We start from the raw sequence: 23,662 nt of genomic DNA, 5'->3' as shown, positions 1-23,662 counted from the left end.
CAGCTTTTCCCAGTTGTGAAGCATTGTAGTTTGAGTCAGAAATCTCCATAGACCCACGTGTTTGAACATTTGGTCTCCAGCTGGTAGTGCAGCTTTGGGAGGCTATGGAGCCTTCTGGACATTGAGCCTAGCTGGCAGATTTAAGGCTATAGTTGAGCCAGATCTTAAAGATTACAGGATGCTTGTGTGTCTTGGTTCCTCAGTGTCCTGAGGTGAAGGAGTACGTTCTGCACGGCCGTGTGCACAGCATTCTCCTTTGTGTCTCTAGTACCCTCGCTTATATCAGGCTCAGCCGTGGAGCCCACTTTCATGGATACAACTTTCTGAAGGAGGGATGTATGCTTTGTTGTTACAGTTATATCTTTTAACATGAAAGCTGTCATAAAACCAGTGCCCAATAAATGCTTCTTTAACTTTCTACTTGCCAAACTAGGAGGTCAGAGGCTAGCTGCCAAACACTGCTGGCCATTGCCAAGGCAAACAAAGCAATCATGCAGCTCTGCCGCCATTGAAGGAACTCTTTCTTTAAACTGTCAGTGAAAACAGCCAGGTTCTAGGCACATTCCCTCAGAAACACTTGCAAGCCTTCGTTGCAGAATGTGAGATGCCCAGGCATTCTCTTGTAAGAATAGTCCAGTGCCAACCCAGCAGAGAGGAAAATGGAACCAGAGGCTCATGTCTGCTCACGGAAAGACATAGGATTTCAGTGCAGAGGGCTTGTGGTCCAGGGAATTAACAGCAGGAAGAATTATCAGTGAGCAAATTCCATAAATCTGTGACTGCACTGAACTCTATGTGTAGGCATCAAACCACATGCAAATGGAATCTTTTTATTTAAAACATTTAAAAACTGCATTTACCCAAACCTTATTGTGTATTAACTTGGTTCTGGCCAGTTGAACTCAGAGGAAAAACACTCCGTGTTTGGCTTTCAGCTATTCCCAACCAAGATGGAAAACCTCCAATAGAGGACACAAAGGACTGGATTCTATCCTTCACTAATGAATGAGGTGTAAAACACAGGGAGCAACTGATGTGTGGCCGTCAAGGAGGCAAGTCTGGTGTCAAGCAAACATAACACACCAGACCTCAGTCCCACTTTCTTATCTCTCCAGTGGGCTCATGGGGGACGTACTAGAGATGGAACATATCTAGATACAATATAAGGCTTCAGCCGACCTGACAAAAAGGGTTAGAACAGAACAACCTTAAGTGTGAAGAGAAGGCAGAATGTTCCATGGAGAGAGAATGTTCCATAGAGAGTATTTTTTTAAGCCTGGAAAAGGAAGAGAGAAAGAAGGGGGAAAGCTAAAACCAAGCTGGGCAGCTGGGGGAACTGGATGGATGTTCACACCATAACCAAGACTGAAGGCCAGTTGGAAGCTTCCCATAAAAAAGATAAACTTCAGAATATTAAGTGCATAATGTATCAATAAATATAAGGTCACAAAATGCAGATAGATAATACACAGGGCTTGCACGTATCCTTCAGAAAGAAGGTGTCCCGAGTAAGATAGTTAACATCATGGATTTGCATGAAGTGAATGAAATTGAACTTCCAAATGCCAGCTTCATGTGCATCTCTGTGTAGAAGCAATCGGTCCACACACTCTGGCTGAACACAGGACCAAATTGCCTGTCTCAGGATGGGACAGCAATGCTAAAGGAGGAGGCGTAAGGGCACAAAAAAGAGTGTGTAAAAAGGGCTTGGTAAGTGTGGGGTCGTGTGAGTAGTGGAGGCAAATAAAGCTCCTCCAGCCTAGGAAGCATGTCCAGTTTTGATGGCGCTGTAGGACAGAGAGTGGGAGTTTAACTTTAGCCTTAGAACAATGTTCATAGTGGAGAATGAGAGCCATTGAAGGTTTCTGGGCCAACCTCCACTCCCCTCCCCGAAAAGAAGCAGTCCAGACATGAAGCTATTGAAAAGAACTCTTTAAAATTGTGATAAAGAGCCAGGCATTGGTGGCGCACGCTTTTAATCCCAGCGCTCGGGAGGCAGAGGCAGGCATATCTCTGTGAAATTCAGACCAGTTCCAGGGCAGCCTCCAAAGCAACACAGAGAAAACCCTGTCTCAATAAACCAAAAACCAACAACAAAAATTGTGATAAAGATGCTGAAGTGCAGCTCTCCACAGTTGATGGCTTCTGGCAGGGGTGAGGTGGGGGAAAGACTCAGGTTTCTAGAAGGGGCTGCCCACTGGGAGTCTGACCATGCTCCAGTGAGTATATGGGTAGCACAAACTGGACTTGGTGTTTTTTTTTTTTTTTTTTTTTGGTTTTTGGGGGTGGCACAAGAGTAGTAGGGTGGATCTGGGAGGAGTGTGGTATGATGGGGTGCATTGTATGACATTCCCCAAAGTTAGTAAAAATATTATATTGGTGGGAACAGAGGTGGGGTGTGGGGGGGGGTTGCTCCCTCCAACACCAGGTTCGCAAATGCTAAGTTTGTTTTTCCTATTGGTTGGCTCTCAGAGTTGTATTCACTGCAAAACTCAGGGAATTTTAAAATCAGTTTAGCATTTGTTTGTTACCATGGTGAGGCAGGATTAAGATAAGCTTCTGATCATTACTTGTTGGCAAATCTGTAAACTCCTATACTTCTCTCATTAGCACAGGGACGACTGCTTTTCTTTATTCTCAATAGCCATGAGATCAGTACAGTAATGGCCCATTAGCTTATTTCAATGAGAGGAGAAATCTCCTTATTTCCAGCTTCTCAATTTTCCTTTACCCCCTTTTTTGTTTGTTTGCTTGCTTTTTTATTTTGAGACAGGGTCTCTCTAGATAGCCCTGGTTGTCCTGGAATTCCCTGTGCAGACCTGACTGGTCTCAAACTCATGGAGATCTGGCTCCCTCTGTCCCCCAAGTGCTAGGATTAAAGATGTGAACCACCATGCCCAGCAACTTCTCAATTTTCTTAATTTCAATAGAAAAACAAGCAACTATTTCTGAAATTGCCAAATTACTTGACTTTGTGTAATCTCATCAAGTAATGTGTCTTCCTTCGGCAATGACCTAAAACATCTTTCTATTCTACTACCTTTGCTGGTGTTTTATTACCTACCCCAACAGGAAGATTCAAACTTAGTTCTTCAGGAGGCAGCTGAAGTCCATATGATTCCTCATTGATCGAGGGGTCATGTCTCTGGGTTATGGGGATTTTGCTTGTCAGTGATATACTGTGTGTGCCTCTCTGCTCAGAAACTTTACATTCTCTGATGTAGGTACCATTTGGTTTCTCATGTCTGGGACTGTGTGTGCTTCAGCTGTGATGCTGGCCCCTGAAGACAGACAGAAGGTTTACTAGGTGGAGGTCTACACACGTATGTCTAACTAAGCATGCATGCTTTCTCTATGGGCTAACAGAAGACTTGCATTTTGGGTGAATTTCTTACTTATTTATAATGTGCTGTGTATATAGTAGCTATTTTTGTTTCTAACATGGCTCAAAAGGGATTCTACCTCAAATATCTTGTATGCAGCATTCAATTTCAGATACTACATTATGCCATTTTTTTTTCCTGCACACAATTACAATGGGTTGTAATTTCCACACCCGGTTGTATCTGTTTCCAAGCATCTAAATCCCCAGGGTCACTTCCTTTGTCACTTGTTCCTGATGGCTGCCAGAATGTGTGGCATGAAATAGATATTCACTATGTGTTTACTGAACAGATAAATCAGTCACACTGATGATGGACGCCAAAGGATTTTGTGAACAGAAACCAAAGCAGTATTATTATGCTTGTTTTCAAATTCCAATCAGTCAGAACCCCCAAACAGCAAGAAATATTGGCAATCATCATTTCTAACTCACTTGCTCCACTTTTAAAGGTTTCTGTTAAAATAAGTGGGAAAAGGCATTTAGGTTCTTTTTTTTCCATCTAATTGGTTTTTCATAAACCTTGGATGGCAGCTTACTTTGTTCCTGCATCAAGTATTTTTTCCTACCTGCTGAGGTTTGACTTTCTATTCCAGGGTCTTTCTGTGACATTTTCCCGGTTTCAGCCTGCAAAATCCACCTTTCTAGGGGTGAATTCCCATGCAGACAGTTGTGCCACACACTTTCCATGTGGCACTCAATGTGGATGACGCCACTCCCCCAATAAACCTGACCCACTTTGCTGATCATCTGTCACTCCCTGATGGATGTAGATCCAGCCTTGTATGTCTGTCTCAGATCTTTAAAAAAAAAAGCAAGACACAATCATCTTCTAAATTTGGGAACCTTTTACAATTCTTCTTTCCTTCAGAGCACTGGGAATTAACATCATTTTGGTGACCGCCACTTTAACAGTGACTGCAAAAGGGCATTTTGTTTGCTTGCTTCTTATGGAGGTCAAACTGCCCTCGGTCTTACTATACAGGCCAGGCAGCTGAATAGTAATCTAGAGCCTCCCAACCTAGTTGTTCTTACCTCAGTGATCTGGAAACTCAGGGAAGTAACAGATCCTTGATGCTTCAAGTCTTTGCATTTTAGGATAATTTGTTACCAAGTGCTAGATAACTAATACCGTTGTAGATAAGTCTTTCCAGAAGGTTGGTTAGAAAACTGTCTAGATCTCTAAAAGGACATTATTTACCCCTCTGGCTGCTTTGTCTCTTTAGGCAATGATAAGTGATGACCTTGCCTTCATTTGGGTTCCCAGTGTCCCAGCTATGACACTAGTGCCTCAAATATGGAGAGAGAAATGACTCCCTGACACCATTGAACAATTAGGGAACAAACACCGCCGAAGTCCTTGACCCCCCAGCAGGCATTGATTCTGAGTCATAACTGCATGACACCCCTACATGTAGTTTGCACTGAATTTATTGAGCAGCTTTCAATGATGAATAGAGTGAGAAACAGCGGGCAAAGGGTATGGTCATAACAGTACATAAATTTTATTTTCATTTGGCATGAAAGCACCTGATTTCCTTCAACATGTCATGACATTAGGCAGTGAAAGACCGGTGAATCTAGACTTTCATGAAGACATTGTTTTGAATAGAAATGTCCCTTTGTCCCACTGGCCTCCAGTGTTACAGATCATTTTGTTCTGATTTTTATTACATTTTGCTTTATTACATTTGGTTTGTTTTAATTAAAAAGAAAACCAGAGAAAAAGCAACTGAAAGGTTTGGCCAAGATGAGGTTGATTATGCTGAAGACATTTCACTTATTTTTTTTCCTCCAAGAAGCAGAGGTGGCCTCAGGATACAATGTTTTATGCTTAAATTTGGCAAATACCTTGTTTGATATTTAATAGACATGATTACATTGTTTACTAGGTAATATTAATACACCATATTTAAAACAAAAGCACAAGCAATATATACTCATTATGTATGTACGATCTGGCCATTAGTTAAAGAAGATAATTTCAGGGTATGAAGACAACTTATTCCTAGATAAAATATTTAATGAATAATTTGAAGATTAAATTATTGCTCTGTAAGAAGACAAATATATCAGCAACAACCTCATTACTTTCAAGTTTGTGGCATATTGTTTTATTTGCATGCATTTCCTATGACAAAAGTGTTGCCAGTTTATGCTATAGAAAAGTTAGCTTTTGTGGCTTGTTACCATTGCTACCATTTACGTAAAAATGGATTCCAGTTGATCTGAAGACATGATAATTGATTCTCAGTGTTTTTATCTGAATTTTCTCAGGCAACACCATGTAACTTTATTTTAGTAAATTTTGTGTTATCATAACAAAAAATACCCTAGACTGAGTATTTTATTTGAAAGCAAAGAGGTTCATTTACCTCAACGTTTTGGAATTCTAAGAACTGGTATTGGTTTCAAATAGGGCTCACAGTGATAGAATCAATGGTGTGAGTGTGAGAGAGTGGAGAGAGAGAGAGAGAGAGAGAGAGAGAGGATGAGAGAGGATAAAAAGAATGAGCTGAGAAAGACAAATTTGCTTTATAAAAATCCAGCCCACTCGTATGACAAGCATGATCCCTTTTACTGATTTGCCACACACAATGTCCTCCAAGGAAGCTCACTTCTTAAAGTTCCAACCAATCATCTCCCTTTACTTTTAGAGCAAGGGCTTAGATAGCACATGGGATTTTGAGAGGAAACCAAGGTATTTATAGCAAACGTTTAACTGCCACGTGGGTTCTAGTTATATCGGATGTTGGAGACTTCCCTTTTTTTTTTTTTTTTGAGACAGGGTTTCTCTGTATTGTTTGGAGGCTGCCCTGGAACTCGCTCTGTAGACCAGGCTGGCCTCGAACTCACAGAGATCTGCCTGCTTCTGCCTCCCGAGCGCTGGTATTAAAGGTCTGCGCCACCAATGCCTGGCGCGACTTGACATTCTTTTAGTGGTATCTTTTCCTCCAGCATGCTGCCTGCCTGTAAGTAGGACGGTAATGACTGAGGGCTACAGATAAGCTTCTTTTCAATGAAACAAAAGTGAGAGAGTGCCCATAGGATTATATCTGCTTATCTAGGCTCAACTGCATTCCATAGATGAATAGATAATGTGGACCCAGGGTAAGAGGCGGTGTGGGATTAGAGCACTGAGATTCTAATGTTTACCAGCGGTATAAAAATTTCAGGGTGACATAAAATGAGGTGCCAGGATTCATCCATAACACCATAATTTAGATATGGTAAAACAATATGTTTAGTTTATCCTGAGTTTATTTATAAAGCAAATAGTCCTCACCGCATGGCTTTCCTACGCGCAGACATCTTGGCTATTTTATTGCTGGAAACACACAAATACATGTGGAAATTTTTCAGCTCTGGAGAAAGGAAGAACCATGTTAACGACTGAGTGACTGTGCTAGCTAATTTTTATGTCAACTTGACACAAACTATGGTCATCAAGTGTAATTAAGAAAATGCCTCCATAGCATTGGCCTGCAGGGAAGTCTGTAGGTAATTTTCTTGATTTATGACTGATGTAGGAAAGTCCGGCTCACCGTGGGTGGCATCATCCCCTTTGGGCTGGTGGTCTTGGGCACTATAAGAAAATATGCTGAAGAAGCTTTGGGAGCAAGCCAATAAGCAGCATTTCTTTATGGCCTCTGTATCAGCTTCTTGGCTGCAGATTCCTGGCCTGTTTGAGTTCCTGCCCTGGTTTCCTTCAGTGATGGATTATGATGTGAGAGTGCTGCTGAAATCAGCCCCTTTATCCCCAGGTTGCTTATGGTCACGTTGTTTCACCACTGTAAGTACAGTGACCAATTATGATCCAATATATTGTCTCAATCGTTGATTAGGCGGTGTTTTTTTGGGGGGTGATGGCTCTAAGAAGCAACATTTCCAAATGAGGAAGGAAAAAATCTTCTTTTGGGTGAGGTTTTAAAGATCCAGTCATGGTTATTGAAAGTTCTGTTTCTTGACTTGCTAAAACTATATGCGTTGACAGCATCACCAATTAGACATATTGGCAACATTTCCTCTATATTGGTTTAATAGTCAAATTTTCTGTTAGTGAGGTAGGGTAGATGGATTTGGAATTATATATGGACTTAGACACCAGGACCCTGACCCTAGAAAGACAGTTTCTATGGTGGCTTTGAATAAAAGTCTTGGAAACAATTTTCACAGGCCCAGGCTAGGTCCTGTACCCATCCTTAGACCCATGAATTCTTGTAGTAAACAGGTTGGAATCTGCAGACTGGCTAGGGTGAAAACATACAGAGGTGTGGTGATTTTCACCAAATCCCAGTCTTAGTTCACAAAAGAAGTTACACTTCCTGTGGAGAAGACAGATAACTGAGGGAGCGGAAAGTCCTTGTAAACGTTGTGTCTGATAAGAGGTTTATTCAACAACTACAAATCTACAAGTTTCCAAACAGATGAAAGCATTTAGACATTTCTACACAGATACACAAATAGTCAATAAATGATAATGATTAAGGAAATGAAAAAACAATAATAAAATACCATTCTAAGAGGATGGAACCTCTTTAAAAACCCAACAAACTAACAAGTATGAAAAGGATGTGGAGAAAAGAAACTAAAACTCTTGTAAGCTACTGGTTGAAATGTGAAGTGGTATGGTTCCCACAGTTATACAGTAGCTCTTTTTAAAAAAATTAAAAATAGGATCATCACACAATTCAATAACTCTACTACTGAATCTAGAGCTAATAGAATTCAAATCATGAATTCAAAGAGATTTTTATATAATTATACTCAAAGCACATTGTCTGTAAGGGACAAAATGTAGAAGCCCATCAGTGGATAAACAGATAAACTGAATGCTATTGTTCCCATACAAGGAAATACAATTGAGTCTTCTAATGCAAAGAAACTTACACAGTCTAAGGGTTTAAGATCAGTTTTTTGAATGAAATAAGAACAAGACAATACACACTGTGTGAGGGACAGGGAGCAGTTTGAGAGCAGCAGTAGAGTTCATGGAAGCTCAGTATTCAGTGGGTAAGTGTTCTTTGTCATTTAGGTTCATGGGTAGTGTTCTGCCTACAGGTATGTATGTATGTGTGCCATCTGTACATATGGTGTTCTTGGAGGTCAGAAGAGTACATTTATCCTTTGGAACTAGAGTTATACATGGTTATGAAACACCTTTGTCGGTGCTGGGGACCTAATTTGGGTTCCCTGGATGAGCAGAAAGTGCTCCTAACCACTGAGCCATCTGTTCAGAACCTCAGTGGGTAGCTTTAACTTTGCATGAGCAATAGGGTGGTGATGGCAGTGGCACAGATGAAGTTACGTTAGTGCCATGGGTGATATACATAATGGTTATGATAGTAAAACAAATTATATTTACAAAGAGGTAGTGATGCTTGTTTTTGGCTTACCAAAAGTAAAACAGACGTGTACATCAGAGAATTTCAGCAAACATGAAACCAGCTTAGGTTTTTGTTGTTTTCCTGAAAACGTCTCTTACTCTGTAGGGAAATCTGAGAACCTTCCATCCAAATACTCCAAGAAGACTTGGTGATTCCTGAGTACCTCTATACTCACAGCCATTATATCTCCTTACTCTCGCCCAGAAGTTCAGTCTAGGACACCCATGAACTGGTTGTGCTAACAGTTGCTGCCATGTGTGTTATAGCAAGAAAAGGTGGTTTGAAAAGAGACATCTGGAAAATGTGTTCTAACCTCAGTGCAAATTATTGCAGAAGCTTTAATGGGGCAGTCATTTCCTGAGTCTTCATATAGAGAGTGGGTCACTGAAATTCCCAGGTCAAGTCATCATCCCCACCACAAAGGTAAGCTTTCTACCTATTTGGCAGCATGAGTGTGTTCTGGAAGATATTTCTGTCTATGTTGAGAAGGGTTCTGTCAACTCTGTAGCTTGACTATCACCTGCTGTTGATTGTACTTTTCTGCAGATCATAACTCTACAAGTTCCAAACAACTTGGTTGTAGCAAATGGCCAAGCAGAAGCATGGAGCCTAATGCTGCTGTCCAGACCATATGCATCTAATTGACTTATCATCTCTGTCTACATCGTCCTTAAACCAAATGACTGTAGGAAGCCATTTCAAATATACAGTAAAAATAACAACCCAGAATGATGGGTTCTCAGTGATGGAAAATGAAATTAGGTAATATATGGTAGTCCCTTCTCGTGCTGGCATCTTCCATCTCCTCTCTTTAGAACATTCATTCCACATGTGGTTCCAAGCTGGTAGCTCAATCATGGCCTGACCACCCCTACATTCTCCTGTTCAGGGCATTGTTACAGTGCTACCAAGTCTCTAACTAGAAGATACTGTTGGCATCAGATAAGGAAAACAAGAAAAGCAACAAAAGCTTCAAGGATAGATAAGACACAGAGGGCATCGTCTGTGCCTCATCTTGGCAGAGACATATTTTTACCACCTATTTTTATATGTGACAAGAAATGAGAAGTTGGAACTAGTTGAGGCCAGAAAGGGAACCAGCTGGAGTGGGGTAAGGTGCCCTTAGGAAAGCAGTAAGGGAGGGGAACAATGACAAAAATGTAAAGACACACCCAATGATGGTGCCATGGTGAAACACATTATTTGTATATTAACCTATGAAAAATAAACTCAATTCTTGAGTCAAGTGTAGCAGTGACACGCACAGTCAAGTTTGGGCTGGTTTCTTCTGGAAAATTGGTAGATTCTCATTTGCCGTTAACAAAGATCTCAACCACATTAAAAAAATATATCACTCTACCATTTTCCCACAGTACTGTGTGTCTCTGGTGTCTCCCATCCTACTTCTTAACTATTCCCATAACTGATGGAGAAGTAATTTAACAACCTAAACCTGGTGATTTTACAGGTGTGTGTTTGGCATTCATTTTACTTTCTGTCCACGTACCGGAGATTACTGCCTACGCTCATAAAATAATTTATTTCATCATAACTTTTATTTTAATGGTCACCATATTTTTGAATACATTAGTTTGTCTAAGTGACTAAATCATCTGTCATTCTGTTGTGGAGATTTTTGCTAATGTTTTATTTCTTTGCCAAATAAATTAGTGTTATAGTTGTCTCCAGGCAGACGTAAGCTGGCAAAGCCTTATATGTGTAAGTCCCCGAAGTAAAGGTTCATAGAGTATGAGAATTCCTTCAGGCTATAAATCCAGTCATATTACACACTGCTCTATCTTTTTGTAAACTGTAGTCCAGCAGAGGACACAAAAACATGTTAAATCAACTGGAGACCCTAAACAATTTCCCATGATGCCCTTCCCACCCACCCCCACACAATACATTGTTGGCATTATTCCTAGTTCCTAGACTTTCTACCATGATGACCCACGTTTATACAAATAGCAGATGTTTTAAAATTAGTGTGTGTGTGTGTGTGTGTGTGTGTGTGTGTGCTTAGGCCATGGCAAGACTGTAGAGGTCAGAGGGCAACTTGTGACAATCATTTCTCTCCTACCATGTGGGTCCTGGGTATTAAACTCAGGCTGCCAGGTTTGGACACAGAGTTTACTCCCTAAGCTATGTTTCTCCATATAATTGATGTGATTTCATTAAATTATTTCAGATTTTACTTAAAGCTTTCATAGTGATTTAGCCATGATCTGGCAAAGCATTTAAAAACAACCAGGAAATTGCTGCAGTTTCAAACTCATCGAACAACCCTGCTTTGCAACTCGGTGGCTTTTTCCAGACGAACACTTCTCAACTCCAGACATCTCCAGGCAGAGGGAAGCAGTCAACCCTAACAAAAACCTCAACCAGAATCTTGTTTCCTTTTGTGTTTCTGATCTCTTGGAAGCTGTATTGCTATCTATCAAGCTGCCCAAGCAGAAACCCAGAGGTCAGGATGTCTATGCCTCAGGCTAGGAGGAGAAGCAACAATGGTTGCCAGGACTTAATTACGATTGGCAGTTTAATTTCCTTGAATCCATTTCCTTCTTTCCACATTTGTGGCCATCATCTTATTCAGCAATCAATAATATTTGGGGTTCTGTTATCCTCTTAGGACCCACAATCTTTATGGTGTGGCCAGGAAAACTTATATAAGTCAACCCGGACACATACACCCTCTATCTCTCTCAGTCCTCCTCATCCAGGATAAAATTAGCTCTGTATTGAAAATCCCCTCATTCTAACTTTCTTTGTATCTGAGTCTCATGTTTTACTATTCCCTTTCATCCAGTGTCCCAGTAAGAGGGATTCTTTATAATTCTCTACCATAACCATACTCTTCTCTCTTTCCACATCCACCGCTTTCTCTCATGAGTTTCTCACTTTGTCTAGATGCTTCCAGTCATGCCACCCTCCCCCACCTTTATTTTGTCCTTGAATCATTTTCGCTAGGAAGTTTCCCTTTCAAGGTTGGGTAGGCATTATCTACAAAGCAATTCACCATGCACCTTCCACTTACCGTCGGACCTCCTGGGCCACTCACTATCTTAAGTCTCCCAGTAAACTGTGTAGGGCTTCGAAATTACAGACTCTGTGGAGTTTCTGCCACAATTTTATAGAAACAGAGTTACTTGGTGATTTCTCCACTTCCCTTCAGTGTACACTTTTTCCATTTCACATATTTATTGGGACTTTACTGGAGAAATCAATTAATATTAATGAGCAGCTGCCAGACATAAAAAAAATCAAAGATACATGACAAAGACACAAGAGTCCTGATAGTCAATGAGACAGTGCTCTGCATAGCTGATCAAAGTCTTTTGTAGTTCTTGGCTAAGAAGGACATAGACCCCAAGAGGAACTTAAAACTGTTTTTTTTCCCAATTGTCCTGTTGACAAATTGCCATATACACATTTACGTTTATACCTATTGATCTATGCTTCTCTCAACCATGGTCAGAGAAGCTTCTTTTGCCTTGGGCAATAGCTAATGCAAAGCCTCATAATGGGTCCAAGTGTTGAGAATAAGTGACTGTGAGTGTTCAGTCATAAATTTGACATCTGTATCACACACACCACTGCCCAGGGAACATTATGGAAGAAGGGGTGGAAAGAGTCTTTAGAAAAACTTCTGGATGTGATGTGGCCATTGTAATCACAAACTCACAGGATTACAAGACTTCCATAGAAACAAATTTCAAGTACAGAAGAGGGAGGTGCTTGGGAGGACCCACCCCTGACTGGGGAGATATTGGTAGCTGATAGCTGCTGGGGAAGGGAGAGTCGGTTTTCTTTACGGTTGTGAACCCTGGAAGGTTGCCAGTGCTCTAGTAGATGCTCCCATAGCCATGCGCATATGGGCATGACTAATTGAACTCAGTGGTAGGGGGCGTGATGCAGGGGTTCTGGGCGCAATTGGAGTATGGGACAATTGAAGTGAGGTTGACACAATCAAAATAGATTTTATGTATATAAAACTCTGTTAAAACATGTTATTTCAAGGATTCAGAATTATGAATCACACAACTTGCAGAGAGATGTGTTTTGTGCATGACTTTACTTCTTTATGAACTGTAATTCAACCAAGCCCAATGATTTTGTATATCATGTTAAAGTTAATACATTTTAAGTTAATGTGGTGGCTTTTACCTATAATCCCAGTACTTAGGAGGCTGAGGCTAGAGGATTGTCACAAGTTTGAGGCCAATCTGAAACACAAAGTGAGTTGTAGGTTAATCTGGGTAACAGCATCTCCCACCTGTCACAAAATGTGAACAAGCACCCCAAACAAACAAACAAAACAGAATAAGAAAACTAAGGAAGAAATTTATGAACCATTAGAAACTTGTTTTTAACCCAGCAGGGCATTCTCAGTTCATGTACAACCACTTTTCAAATATACTATTGAAACATATTATTGCTACATCTATTATTGTTTGATATTTTTATATAACATTAGGTTACCAAGAACTCCAATATGCTGTAAGGTCTTACATGGTCTCATCCAACTTACCTGTATGTAGTCTCACCCCCCTTCAGATCATACATCATTGGAAACCATGTTAATTTTAGATGGTGATTGTACACATGTTCCGTGGTTTAGCCGTCCACCCCACAAACACTTCTTAAATTCCTGCTATGTGCCAATAGATCATCGATCTACAATGTGCCATAGTTCCTCCTATGTGCCAGTAATCTTCATAGATGCTTGTTTTGCAGAAATGAGTAAAACAGGAAAATCTGTTGCTTTACAGAGCACACCTTGTCATGGTCAAACAGCACCATATTAAAGGTGAATAAAATATATATATAAAGTTAAATAAAGCAAAGAATTAATATTATTTAATACAAAGAAGTGGGGACACATCTAATTTTAGAGATCAGAACTTGTTAGTCGCTAGATAGTTTTGGGGAAAGAGCTGAAGGAGTACTAGGCATAAGCAGTGAAGATGTCTGGGCAAAGGACAGAAGAAGGAACCATACTGGAGACAAGTCTCTGATGAAGTTGGTTCCCAGTGTGAGACAAAATTACAAATATTCAGCCATAAGAAATTAGCCAGAGGATGGTGGAAGACAAAGATGAACTACTTACGTCACCAGATCATTCATGTAGGCTTTCTAAGTCTTAAGCACAATGGTGCTTATGTTGAATCAGATGCAAAGGCAATTGGTAGACACTTCTTGGAGCAGAGGAGCAGGTTCTAATCTAAAGGATTTCCCTATCTGCTGTAATGGCAGGTACTAAAGGGGTGTGAGGCCCAAGCAGATAGTCAACTAGAGGCTAATTGGGATGCAAGTGGACAAGGATGATGGTCATGCCTGGGTGGTAATTGTGGAGAGATGAGGTGTGGCTGGCATAGAAGTGCACGCTCTGGCTTGGGTGAATTCATGTGACTCGTTCATCCAGGTAGGTACACTGAATGGACAAAGGAGACATGCTTGTTTGTAGCTCAGGGGAAAGGAAATTTAATACTTCTCAAAAATCCACCTTTCAGAGGTAATTAGATGTGAAAGAACATAAAGAGATTCATCTAGCCAATTATTTGAGGCCCATCTATTGTGTTCTGTAGGCCCTAATGGTCTTTGGCACAGTATAAGGTTTGCTAGAATATGGTCACATAATTTCCTCTAAATTTTATTAACTTGAAAGTTTTTTTTAAAGTTGTAAATGGGTAAAAGCAGAGACAGCTGATCTGAACAGGGGAGAGCTCTTGGACCCCAGACCGACAGCTGGGAGGCCAGCATGGGACTGATCCAGACCCCCCGAATGTGAGAGTCAGTGAGGAGGCCTGGGCAACCTATGGGGCCCTGAGCAGTAGATCAGTGTTTATCCCTGGAATACAAACAGACATTGTGTGTCCATAACACAAAGAGGGATGCTCTCTCAGCCTGGACTCTTAGGGGAGTGCCTGGACCCTGCCCTGAGTGAAATGACAGACTCTGGATATCCCCTATGTGGAAGGAATTGGCAATAGGGTGGGAGGCTGGGGGGGGATGGTGGGAGATGCGGGAGGAGGAGAGGGAGAGGGGACTGGGATTGACATGTAAAACAAGCTATTTAAAATTAAAATAATAAAAAATAAAAAAAAGAAATTTGCTTCTGATCATTGTGTAAATAATGTCCTTGTGAAGAAATTAGTACCATAATGTGATACAAACTGCTAAATTAATTTCATGAAAATACGCTTCTGTTCTCTTGGAGGATACTGATAACAGAGAGCCATATATTATAAGTTTATGGTCATGCTCATCTAAATTTTAATATTCTATTATGGGCTGGCAAGATGACAAAGCAGGTTAAGGGACAACCTTGCAGCCTGATTTCAAACTCACATCGTGAAACAGACTCCCACATGTTGTTGTCTGACCTTCCCATGTATATGTGAGACATGACATGTGTACACCCACACACATTCAGACACAATAAGTAAATATAACAAATGTATACAAATCTAATAGACATTACCATATTGCTAAAATATTGTGGCTGTATTATGATTATACTTGAAAGAATGAAGATTCCTACATGTAACTTACATTTTCAGAAGCCAGCATATTACAATGCTCATTAGTGAAATTTGCTGTGTTATAATTCAGTCTGTCTTCAAGGAAAACTCTTCAGCATAGGCAGAAAAAAGGAACACTATATTCTGAGACTTAAATATTAATTTCACATGATTTAGAATCAATCAATATATGCACATTAAAAACTCTACAAAATGGAAGCACAAAGAAAGTGAAAACAGTTGCAAAGGTATTTATTGAGAAATAGTAAAGATGTACATATTTTTTACAAGCTTTTAATATTAATTTACATTTCTTTAAATTATGTAGGCTCCAATAATCTATAACTTTACTAATACATAACAGAAACCCTTGACTCTGACTGTGAGATCCCTACAACACCACCATAATTTGGAGTCAAAATGCAACTTTGGCTCATGATGGCTTATGTTTGTGTTGAAAAGAAATACTAAACACCATATTTGCTGAGAATGTAGGTTTGTCACAAACAAGTAGGCTTCATTAAAACTTCACAGTAGGGCATGCAGTTGAAGCTATTTTGATCTTCGCTCACCAGACAGTACCTATTTTTGTGCACAGATCATACAATCTTAAAATCTTATTTTTTTAACCTCTGAATTGGATTGACACATTTCCTCAAGGTTTTATCATCTTAAATATATGCTATGATATTTGTAGTCAGGCCATCTATTTTATTACTCAAGTTATAGGGTCTTGATATTTTTAAGGTGCAATATAAAGCAGTTATTTTTTTCTAATATGAGTATGTAATAGCCCAAACCCCATTTGAATTGGAGAACAGTTTTCAGACTCATTTACAACAAGGCACAATATTCTACATAAAAACAGAATGTAGGAACTGCCTATGGGACTGGTTTTCTTTATTGCTGGTTGGCTGATGTTTTGTTTTGTTTTTTTTTTTTCAGGAAGAAAGAGGATGTTTCTATCCTAAGGTGGGAAGGGAAGAGTTGTACTTTGAACCCACTCGAAGTCACATGACCAAGCAGGACCCATGGCTGACTTTTTGACTGCCACCATTGCTATGTTGGGTAGACAATCTGTTTTCCATCAACCTCACTTGTAGGTGTTATACTAGCTGTCTCCCCTATACACATATTTGCAGGACAGTGTGGGGGGGGGAGATGCATGAGAAGTATCGTGGAGGATACCAGCAGCCAGCCCTTGTATTCTTTGCAAAAGGTGAGTCTGTCTGACCCTTAAGTGGAGCTGTGTTGAAGCCTTGTTCATCAGATTTCAAAATGAAACATTACTCTTGATGCAGGGCCATAAGTCATTCCACGAAGAGACTGGCTGTGTGCCCAATGAACTTTGTTTTAGTCATAGTAATAAAAATTTAGGGTTTAAGTGCACAAATGAGTACTGGTAATAAAAAAATAGTCTTTAACCTTTTAACCATATGAAGCTGAAGACCAGCAGAAGTGTAAAATTATTACATTATTAATATTATTAGGATTAAAATATTCCAGTCATAATTTGCCACGGTAGCATTATGGGAAAGGGTAACCAAAAGCCACAACATGTAAAAAGTAAGGATCATGTAGGGAGTCTCTGTCTTATGCAGAATTATCTCATTATTTTTCTACCCTAAACAGGGCCTTATCAAATGCTCTCTAGAGGAAAGTATTGGTCTTACTTAAACTGCAGAAGTCTCAGGTGATGGTCTATCATAAACCAGCCTCAGATTAGGGGCACTGACTAACTGCTGGAATCTTGGGTTCATCTGATGCCATTCAGAACATAGAGCTTCAGGTATTCATAACATTAGAATACTTTACTTCTTAAAGTCTTAAATGTCCATGAGGCAAACCATGTCATAACCAATGAGAGAATCTATATCATGTTACCAACATGGGCTATACATCAATAAAACAAAAAGACATGCAGACGCAATGATGGCAGGCTCTCCCAGCAATTGAATGCAGGAATTGTTCAGCGATCATATTAAAAGGACACCAACATATTCCTGTCTGTAAATGGGGAGACCCTGGACTAATGTGTTCCAAGGAGAGCTAATCACTTTTACTGTTGAGATCTGGTGATGCTGTCAAGATCTAGCTTGTTTGATAATTAATTTGTGATAATATTATATAAAAGAAATTTCACAGACTCAGTGTTTTTCCCCTTGGCAACTATCTGGTATACCTGCCTTTTATCACTGATGGTACTTGCTTTTGCAATGGCATGGAAGACAAATGTACTTTGTTGTGTCTACTCAGTGTGTGTTTAAAACTATATTCATAGCATATTCTAAAAATGACTTGAATAATATTTGCTAATAATTTGCACCATAATATCTTCCTCTAGGCAATTTATATATAACGAGAATCTTAAACTAAAATTGGGAAAACTGACATGAATATGGCTCTTAGTTTTCTTCCAGAAAACTGTAAGAAAGGATACTTGAGACTCCAACATATATTTCACTTTCTAAACAAAGAACCCACTGTTTCCCAAACCTTTTGCTTTTGATTGCTTGTTCAGATAGCTGACTCTTATTGATTACTGGAATCATTCAGAACCCTTTGTTGTATTATTATTGTTTATTTCTCATTCTAAAAAAATGCTCAGTTTGCTTTCGATTCAGTATTAAAGTGATAGCTTATAAATTTTAAATTTGGTCATGTGAAGAATTATTACAAAGGTTTTTGATTTGCTTGTAGGTTTGTTTTTTTTTTAGTTTGTTTGTTTTTGTCTTTCATTATCTACAGAGACTTTAACCAAAGTTACACTGTAACACACAAATGCTGTCTTGTCTTTAAGGCACAACACATCAGTATGAACATTCTCTCTGCCAAACTTAAAAAAGAGACAATATTATATTCCCATTTCCCCAGCCCTCTTCCCACCCCGACAAATAAAAGAAAAATTGCATCCACTTTCAGATTCAGCTGCTAATAAAGTCACAGTAAATTATTTCCATCAATAATTTACACAAATTACAGGTCTAGATAGGACTGTCATTATACAGTCTGAGTGCATTCAGATTCAGATTTTCTGGGCTAGGTAGGCTAAAAGTCAGATTCAAACCTCAGGGTTGAGAAGAACTCCCATTTTGAGGAATGTTTTCGATCACCTTGTCAGAGGCAGAACAGGTGCTGTTGTTCGGGAGGGTTTGAGTTCTTTACTAAAGCTGTTAATTCCAGTTAGGACTCATTTGGTGTGTGTCAGCAACCTCCACAGATTTTTTTAAACCATGAAAGTATTGTAAAGATAATAAGACCATAGAGTTTCCTTGCTGTAGCACTAAAGTTTAATTCCATTCAGCAACCTGAATTCTTCACTCTGGAGTTTTCATTCCAAGTTTGATTTCATCCTTTAAGACCATTTATATGTGTAGAAGAAGCCAGCGGCATTGGATCACACATAAAAATTCAGTGTACTTGAAATATAAAAAAAATGGATCCCCATCTAGAGAATACAGTTACAAATACTCTAATTCCAGTGCTTGATGTAGAGCCAAGAGGTCCGAGTGGCTTGATATCCTCCAAAAGGGCATGTTGTGCTGTGTAGTCAAGACAAGGAGAGAGGATGAAGGGAGAGGGTAGGAATGAAGAATGGAGACAGATCATAACCATCATCCCATGGAGACAGCAGCACACACAAGGAAGTAGTTTTCATCCAAATTCAAGGGAGGGTGTTTAATAGAGGGATACCCACAGGTGGAGGTCTGCTAGTACCAATGCGGAACTTTCTAAGGAACCGAGAAATAGATCTGAACTGGACTTTAACATATAACAGCCAATACGGAGTTTCCTGCACGATTTAATCTCTGCTCTGCAAATTAGCATTACCAAGGTCAATATTGGAGAAAGCAAGATGGCATAGAAATCCCGCAAGGATGAGGGACAAAACTATCAACACACCACTTTTGAACGTTGATTTCTTGGTTAAAAATAAGGCAAAATTAGACTATTATCTTTCTAAACTCACAGGCCTTTGACAATTTGAGAGGAAAAAAAAGTGATTTCCTACCTATGCAACAAACAATTTGGGTCGGGACTAAATATTATAATTGATAATATTCAATAATACTTGTCTAGGATAACTAATAACTTAAGCCAGTTGATGGCTTGGTTTATTTCACTAGTACAAGATTGAAAGGGAAAGGACATAAACTTAGTTTTAATGAGGACATGCCATCCCCATGTGGATAGAGAACTCTTAGATGGTATATTGGCTTGTGGCTCTCCAGGGATATATGTTTTCAATATAGATGTGTCATTCAGGGTTTACAGAGGAGACTGATTGGAAATAATATCTGAGGACACTTCATTGGAAATAATGATAATAAAAAGTGTAGTATAGTAAATTACAAAATAATAGAATTATTTGTTAGCTTGAACTTAAAACATCTAGGACATAATGTGAATGGGATGTAGTCTTGTATGCAGTGGAAATATATATATACATATATTGAAAAATATCTTTCTTTAGCATGAAACTTTATTATAATCACTACCTTTACATATTCTTTGCTGCTCAGTATGGTATACACCAACCACACATGATCATGCATAATTAAATATGTTTAGGTCGATCAAAAATACATTCTGAATTTCAAAATGAGACTAATGCCAACACAGGAATATAGACATCATGCCAATAATTCTTATATAGACTATGTATTGATATATAATATTTGGGACAGTTTGGGCCAATTAACAGACATTACTTAAGTTGACTCAACTTGTTTCTTTTTCTTTTTGAATGTGGCATCTAGAAAAATTAAAGTATACATTTTGTATAGATGAGAGTGCAGTTATCATTCTTATTGCTAAGATTTGACATCCCCCTTGAATTTCATAAACACAGGTTTCAGTTTAACTAGAGCAAAGAATTTTGAGAAGTGTAGCATTTTTCATTTCAGCTCAGATCTATTTGTAATTATAAAACAGTACTCAGTATGTTTGTACATGCGATTACTCCTACATTCAAAGGAAAGCATGCATTCTTGGTACTAGGGAAACCAGCCACCTGTGTTTCCAAATAGAATCACAGCTTTCACCCATCACCCAAACTGTGCCTACTTAAACAACCATTTGAAAATAGCATTCTATCCAAAGTTTTGATCCATTTGGAGTCAAGCTCTTTGACCCTGCAGCTGCAAAGCAGAGGGTATCTCCATAATCTACAATTCCTAGTGTGGATTACTAAAGTGGACTTGATAAATCTTAATTCTGAAAGGCACACATTGTTATTGGCTTGGAAATGTGAGCTTTATTAGTTTCGACCCAGAGATAAATCAATTTCAAATAGGCTAAAAACATACTTGTGTTTGCCAAAAAGTCTGTTGTTTGCTATATGTGATAATGGTGCCAACATGGAAAATCAAAACCATAAACTCCCCTAAGATAGGCATCATAAACTCCAGAAAAGATGGCAACTGTGTATGACACTTCAAACAGCAGGCAGCAGGGCAGGTGGGGTTGTTTGAGGCTGTGCGGCTGATCTTACACAGAATGTCCTTGGGACCAGTGTCTTGAGTCACAGCCACTGCTAATTAACACTCAGGGAGTTCCATGTCACCAGCTCTCGTAAAAGAATGGGAAAGCACAAGGCATCTAGGGGACAGATGCCAATGATGCCTGCAAACCCTCTGAAGCAGAACGCTTCCCATCCTTCAATTTGCTGGGTTTGAATTGACTGGACACATTAATCATTTATCTTTCTGTTATGCTCATAAACTCTTCTATGGAACCTTTTATTCTGATTCTTCTATAGAAAACATAAATTGGGTCTACATTGTGATGTATGTCTAGTGGAGGCTTCATTCGAAAGTGATTTAGACTGCCCATAGATGAGAATTATAACATTCTTTTTATAAGCTAAAATGTCACAGTTTCTTTGATTTTGATGCCCTTCAGCAAAGTAGAGGGCACAGGTTAATGTTGTTTGGTATGGAGAACAAACCTCTTATCATTCCTCTTCTGATGCTGAATCAGTCACTTGGTGATTACAACTACCCTGGTTCCTCATCAGAAATATGCATCCAATAAAAAAAAAAACTTATTTAAGTCAGTAGGGTCTTGATATCTCTGTATGCTGAAAGTCAGCTGCTTGGCACTTAAATCCAACTGAAACATGTGAAAAACTTCTAGATGGGAGGAACATTGCCAGTAAGACTCTAAGACAAGTTGGCATAGAAAGTATGACCAATACATCCATTCCAACCATGCTGTTTAAGGCCTGCTACAAGTTCTCCTTTAGTTATCAAGTCTGTTTTCAGCATATATTATCAAGGAACCCATCTGTCTCCAGGCACTCACAGGGAACATGTGGCATTTGAGAGTCATGGGCTACCCTCTCTGACTGTACTATGAGCTTGTTAAATTTCTTCATCTGGTAAATTTCATGAGTTTTTTCCAATCCATCTCTGTGTGCACTGTTTGTGTGTTAAATATATGTTCTAAATGTATGAATACATTTTATATATTTACACACATTTGAATAAATATCAATAAATTATCCTGTATGTCCTATCAAATCTCAGGCATAAAATGCTAGACTCCAAATGGTTTATTTGCAGGTCAACATTGACTCTCATGCTCTTACTGATTTGCATCTATGAAAGTCAATCACTTGTCAAGCTGCCATTGGGCCAAACTACAAGGACGCAAACAAAAAGGCTTGCACTAGAAGTATCACACCAACATTGTTTGAGACAGGTTACCTTTTTCGCTGCCTGCTCTTCTTCTACACCATCCCCAATTACAACATATACTACTTTTCTGCCAAACCTTTGCATTATTCGTTCAAAGCAACTTTCTTTTCCTGGAAGATAAATGAGATAAAAGTTCAGAGCGAAATTACCTGCTTAGCGGCATGCTCCTCATCTCGGCCATCTCCAATCACAACATAAGTTATGTTAGTGCCAAATCTGGACACTATACGTTCAAAACAGCTTTCCTTGCCTGAAAAAACAATGCATTGCTTATTCCTCTGGCCATGGTACCCATTAACCTGGAGATTCACAAAGTGTTAGATTAATGTCTCTTGAACAATATTGGAGTGAGGTTATTACCTTATGACCTTTGCATTTACAAATCAACACACTCATTTAACTAAGTTTGCTTTTAATTTTGGATTATTAAACACACGCTTTTGATATTCTAAGAAAGACAGTAGGCTTAAGAATTTGACCTTGATAAAATGTTAGTGTGTTTCTAACTCCACTGAAAGAGCAGGGAAACAACTTTTATAGGCAAATAGAAGTTTCTACAGCATTTGTTTGATTCTAAGAACCAATGTTATCACATTTATCTTTTGAATAGGCAAGTCAGTTGGGGAAAATTGAAGTCTCGTCTCAAAGGAAAGAGGAAATACTAAAAGATTTACCTTGATAAATGACTCCTTTAAAAAAGTATGTGAGAGCATATAGAGTCAGATTAATTATATCAAGCATGCTGTCTGAATGACCACAGCAGTGACTGCAGCAGATTTGCTGACTACACACTGAGGTATTGCTGTGGACATCTTGTTCATGTTTTATCTTTTCCTGAATTCCATTGTAAGAATGATTGTGCAGCCATCACTACTTTTGCCATTTTTCTTTCTTGATCTCTAGGTCAGAACGCTAAAACAAAAATTACTAGTGACAAGGGAAAATAATTACTTTTTTACATTAAATTTAAGGAACAAATGGGAAGAATATCAACCTTTAAGTAAAAGAAATGTTTAGTTGGATTCAAAATCATTTGTGTTATCAAAAAGAAAAATCACATTCTATATGTCAGTCCTATGGGTATAATGTATGTATGTATGTATCTTCATAGACACAGTACGTGGTATGCATGCCAATGTGACATACACTTAAGAAAGTTTGACTCTCCCTAACTGGTCTTCCCAAATGGCTGCAACCTTTACGAGAACTAAGTCTAGCTATGTTGGTGGAAGTTTTTAGGATTTTTGAACTTGTCAAAGTGCCAGCAGATAATTTTGTTGCCCTTTGGGGCACATGGCACAAACTATTCTCTCAGGAGTTTTCTCCACAGATAGTGGGATATATATTATGTCTTCCTTTAACTCCCTCAAGATGGCAGAACTTGGTAAAGTTTTGTTTATAAATGATAATTAAAAGTCAGACTCTGCAAAGCATTTTGAAGATGAAGATGGCTCCATAGATGTGTTTTACACAAGAATCAGGCTGTAGTTATTTGTGTACTGGGGAGAAATGTATATCCCAGACACTCATGAAATGAATACTAAAATTACATATTCTGTTTTATGAAAAATTTTCACTTGTTCCTGAAATTATGTTTTGATTGCTGGCAGAATTAATCTGAGACTTTCCAATGATGCCAAAATAGTATTTTCATTTTTAACCTTAGGTCAG

The 23,662-nt window shown here is 38.9% G+C and overlaps 1 protein-coding gene across 8 annotated transcripts in view; it reads right to left on the bottom strand.

Moving 5' to 3' along the window:
- Positions 1 to 15,525: 15,525 nt before the first annotated feature.
- Positions 15,526 to 23,662, bottom strand: part of Eya4 (EYA transcriptional coactivator and phosphatase 4) — a 243,342-nt gene continuing 235,205 nt past the window's right edge. For 5 of the 8 annotated variants that reach the window (XM_040728233.1, XM_040728234.1, XM_040728240.1 and 2 more), the window contains 2 exons: positions 22,141 to 22,241; positions 15,526 to 18,832 (listed from right to left, as the gene is read on the bottom strand). In XM_040728233.1, coding sequence (XP_040584167.1) covers positions 18,752 to 18,832; positions 22,141 to 22,241 — 182 coding nt within the window. In that variant the 3' untranslated portion in view covers positions 15,526 to 18,751. Of the gene's footprint in view, positions 18,833 to 22,000; positions 22,102 to 22,140; positions 22,242 to 23,662 lie in introns of all 8 variants that reach the window. The other 3 variants (XM_040728232.1, XM_040728239.1, XM_040728236.1) reach the window with 1 other exon arrangement.

Source organism: Mesocricetus auratus, unplaced genomic scaffold (genome assembly GCF_017639785.1).
Source record: "Mesocricetus auratus isolate SY011 unplaced genomic scaffold, BCM_Maur_2.0 Super-Scaffold_100018, whole genome shotgun sequence".
In the NCBI taxonomy this organism is placed as follows: domain Eukaryota; kingdom Metazoa; phylum Chordata; class Mammalia; order Rodentia; family Cricetidae; genus Mesocricetus; species Mesocricetus auratus.
Note: the sequence above shows the minus strand (reverse complement) of the source record. Positions and strands in the feature narration are given on the sequence as shown.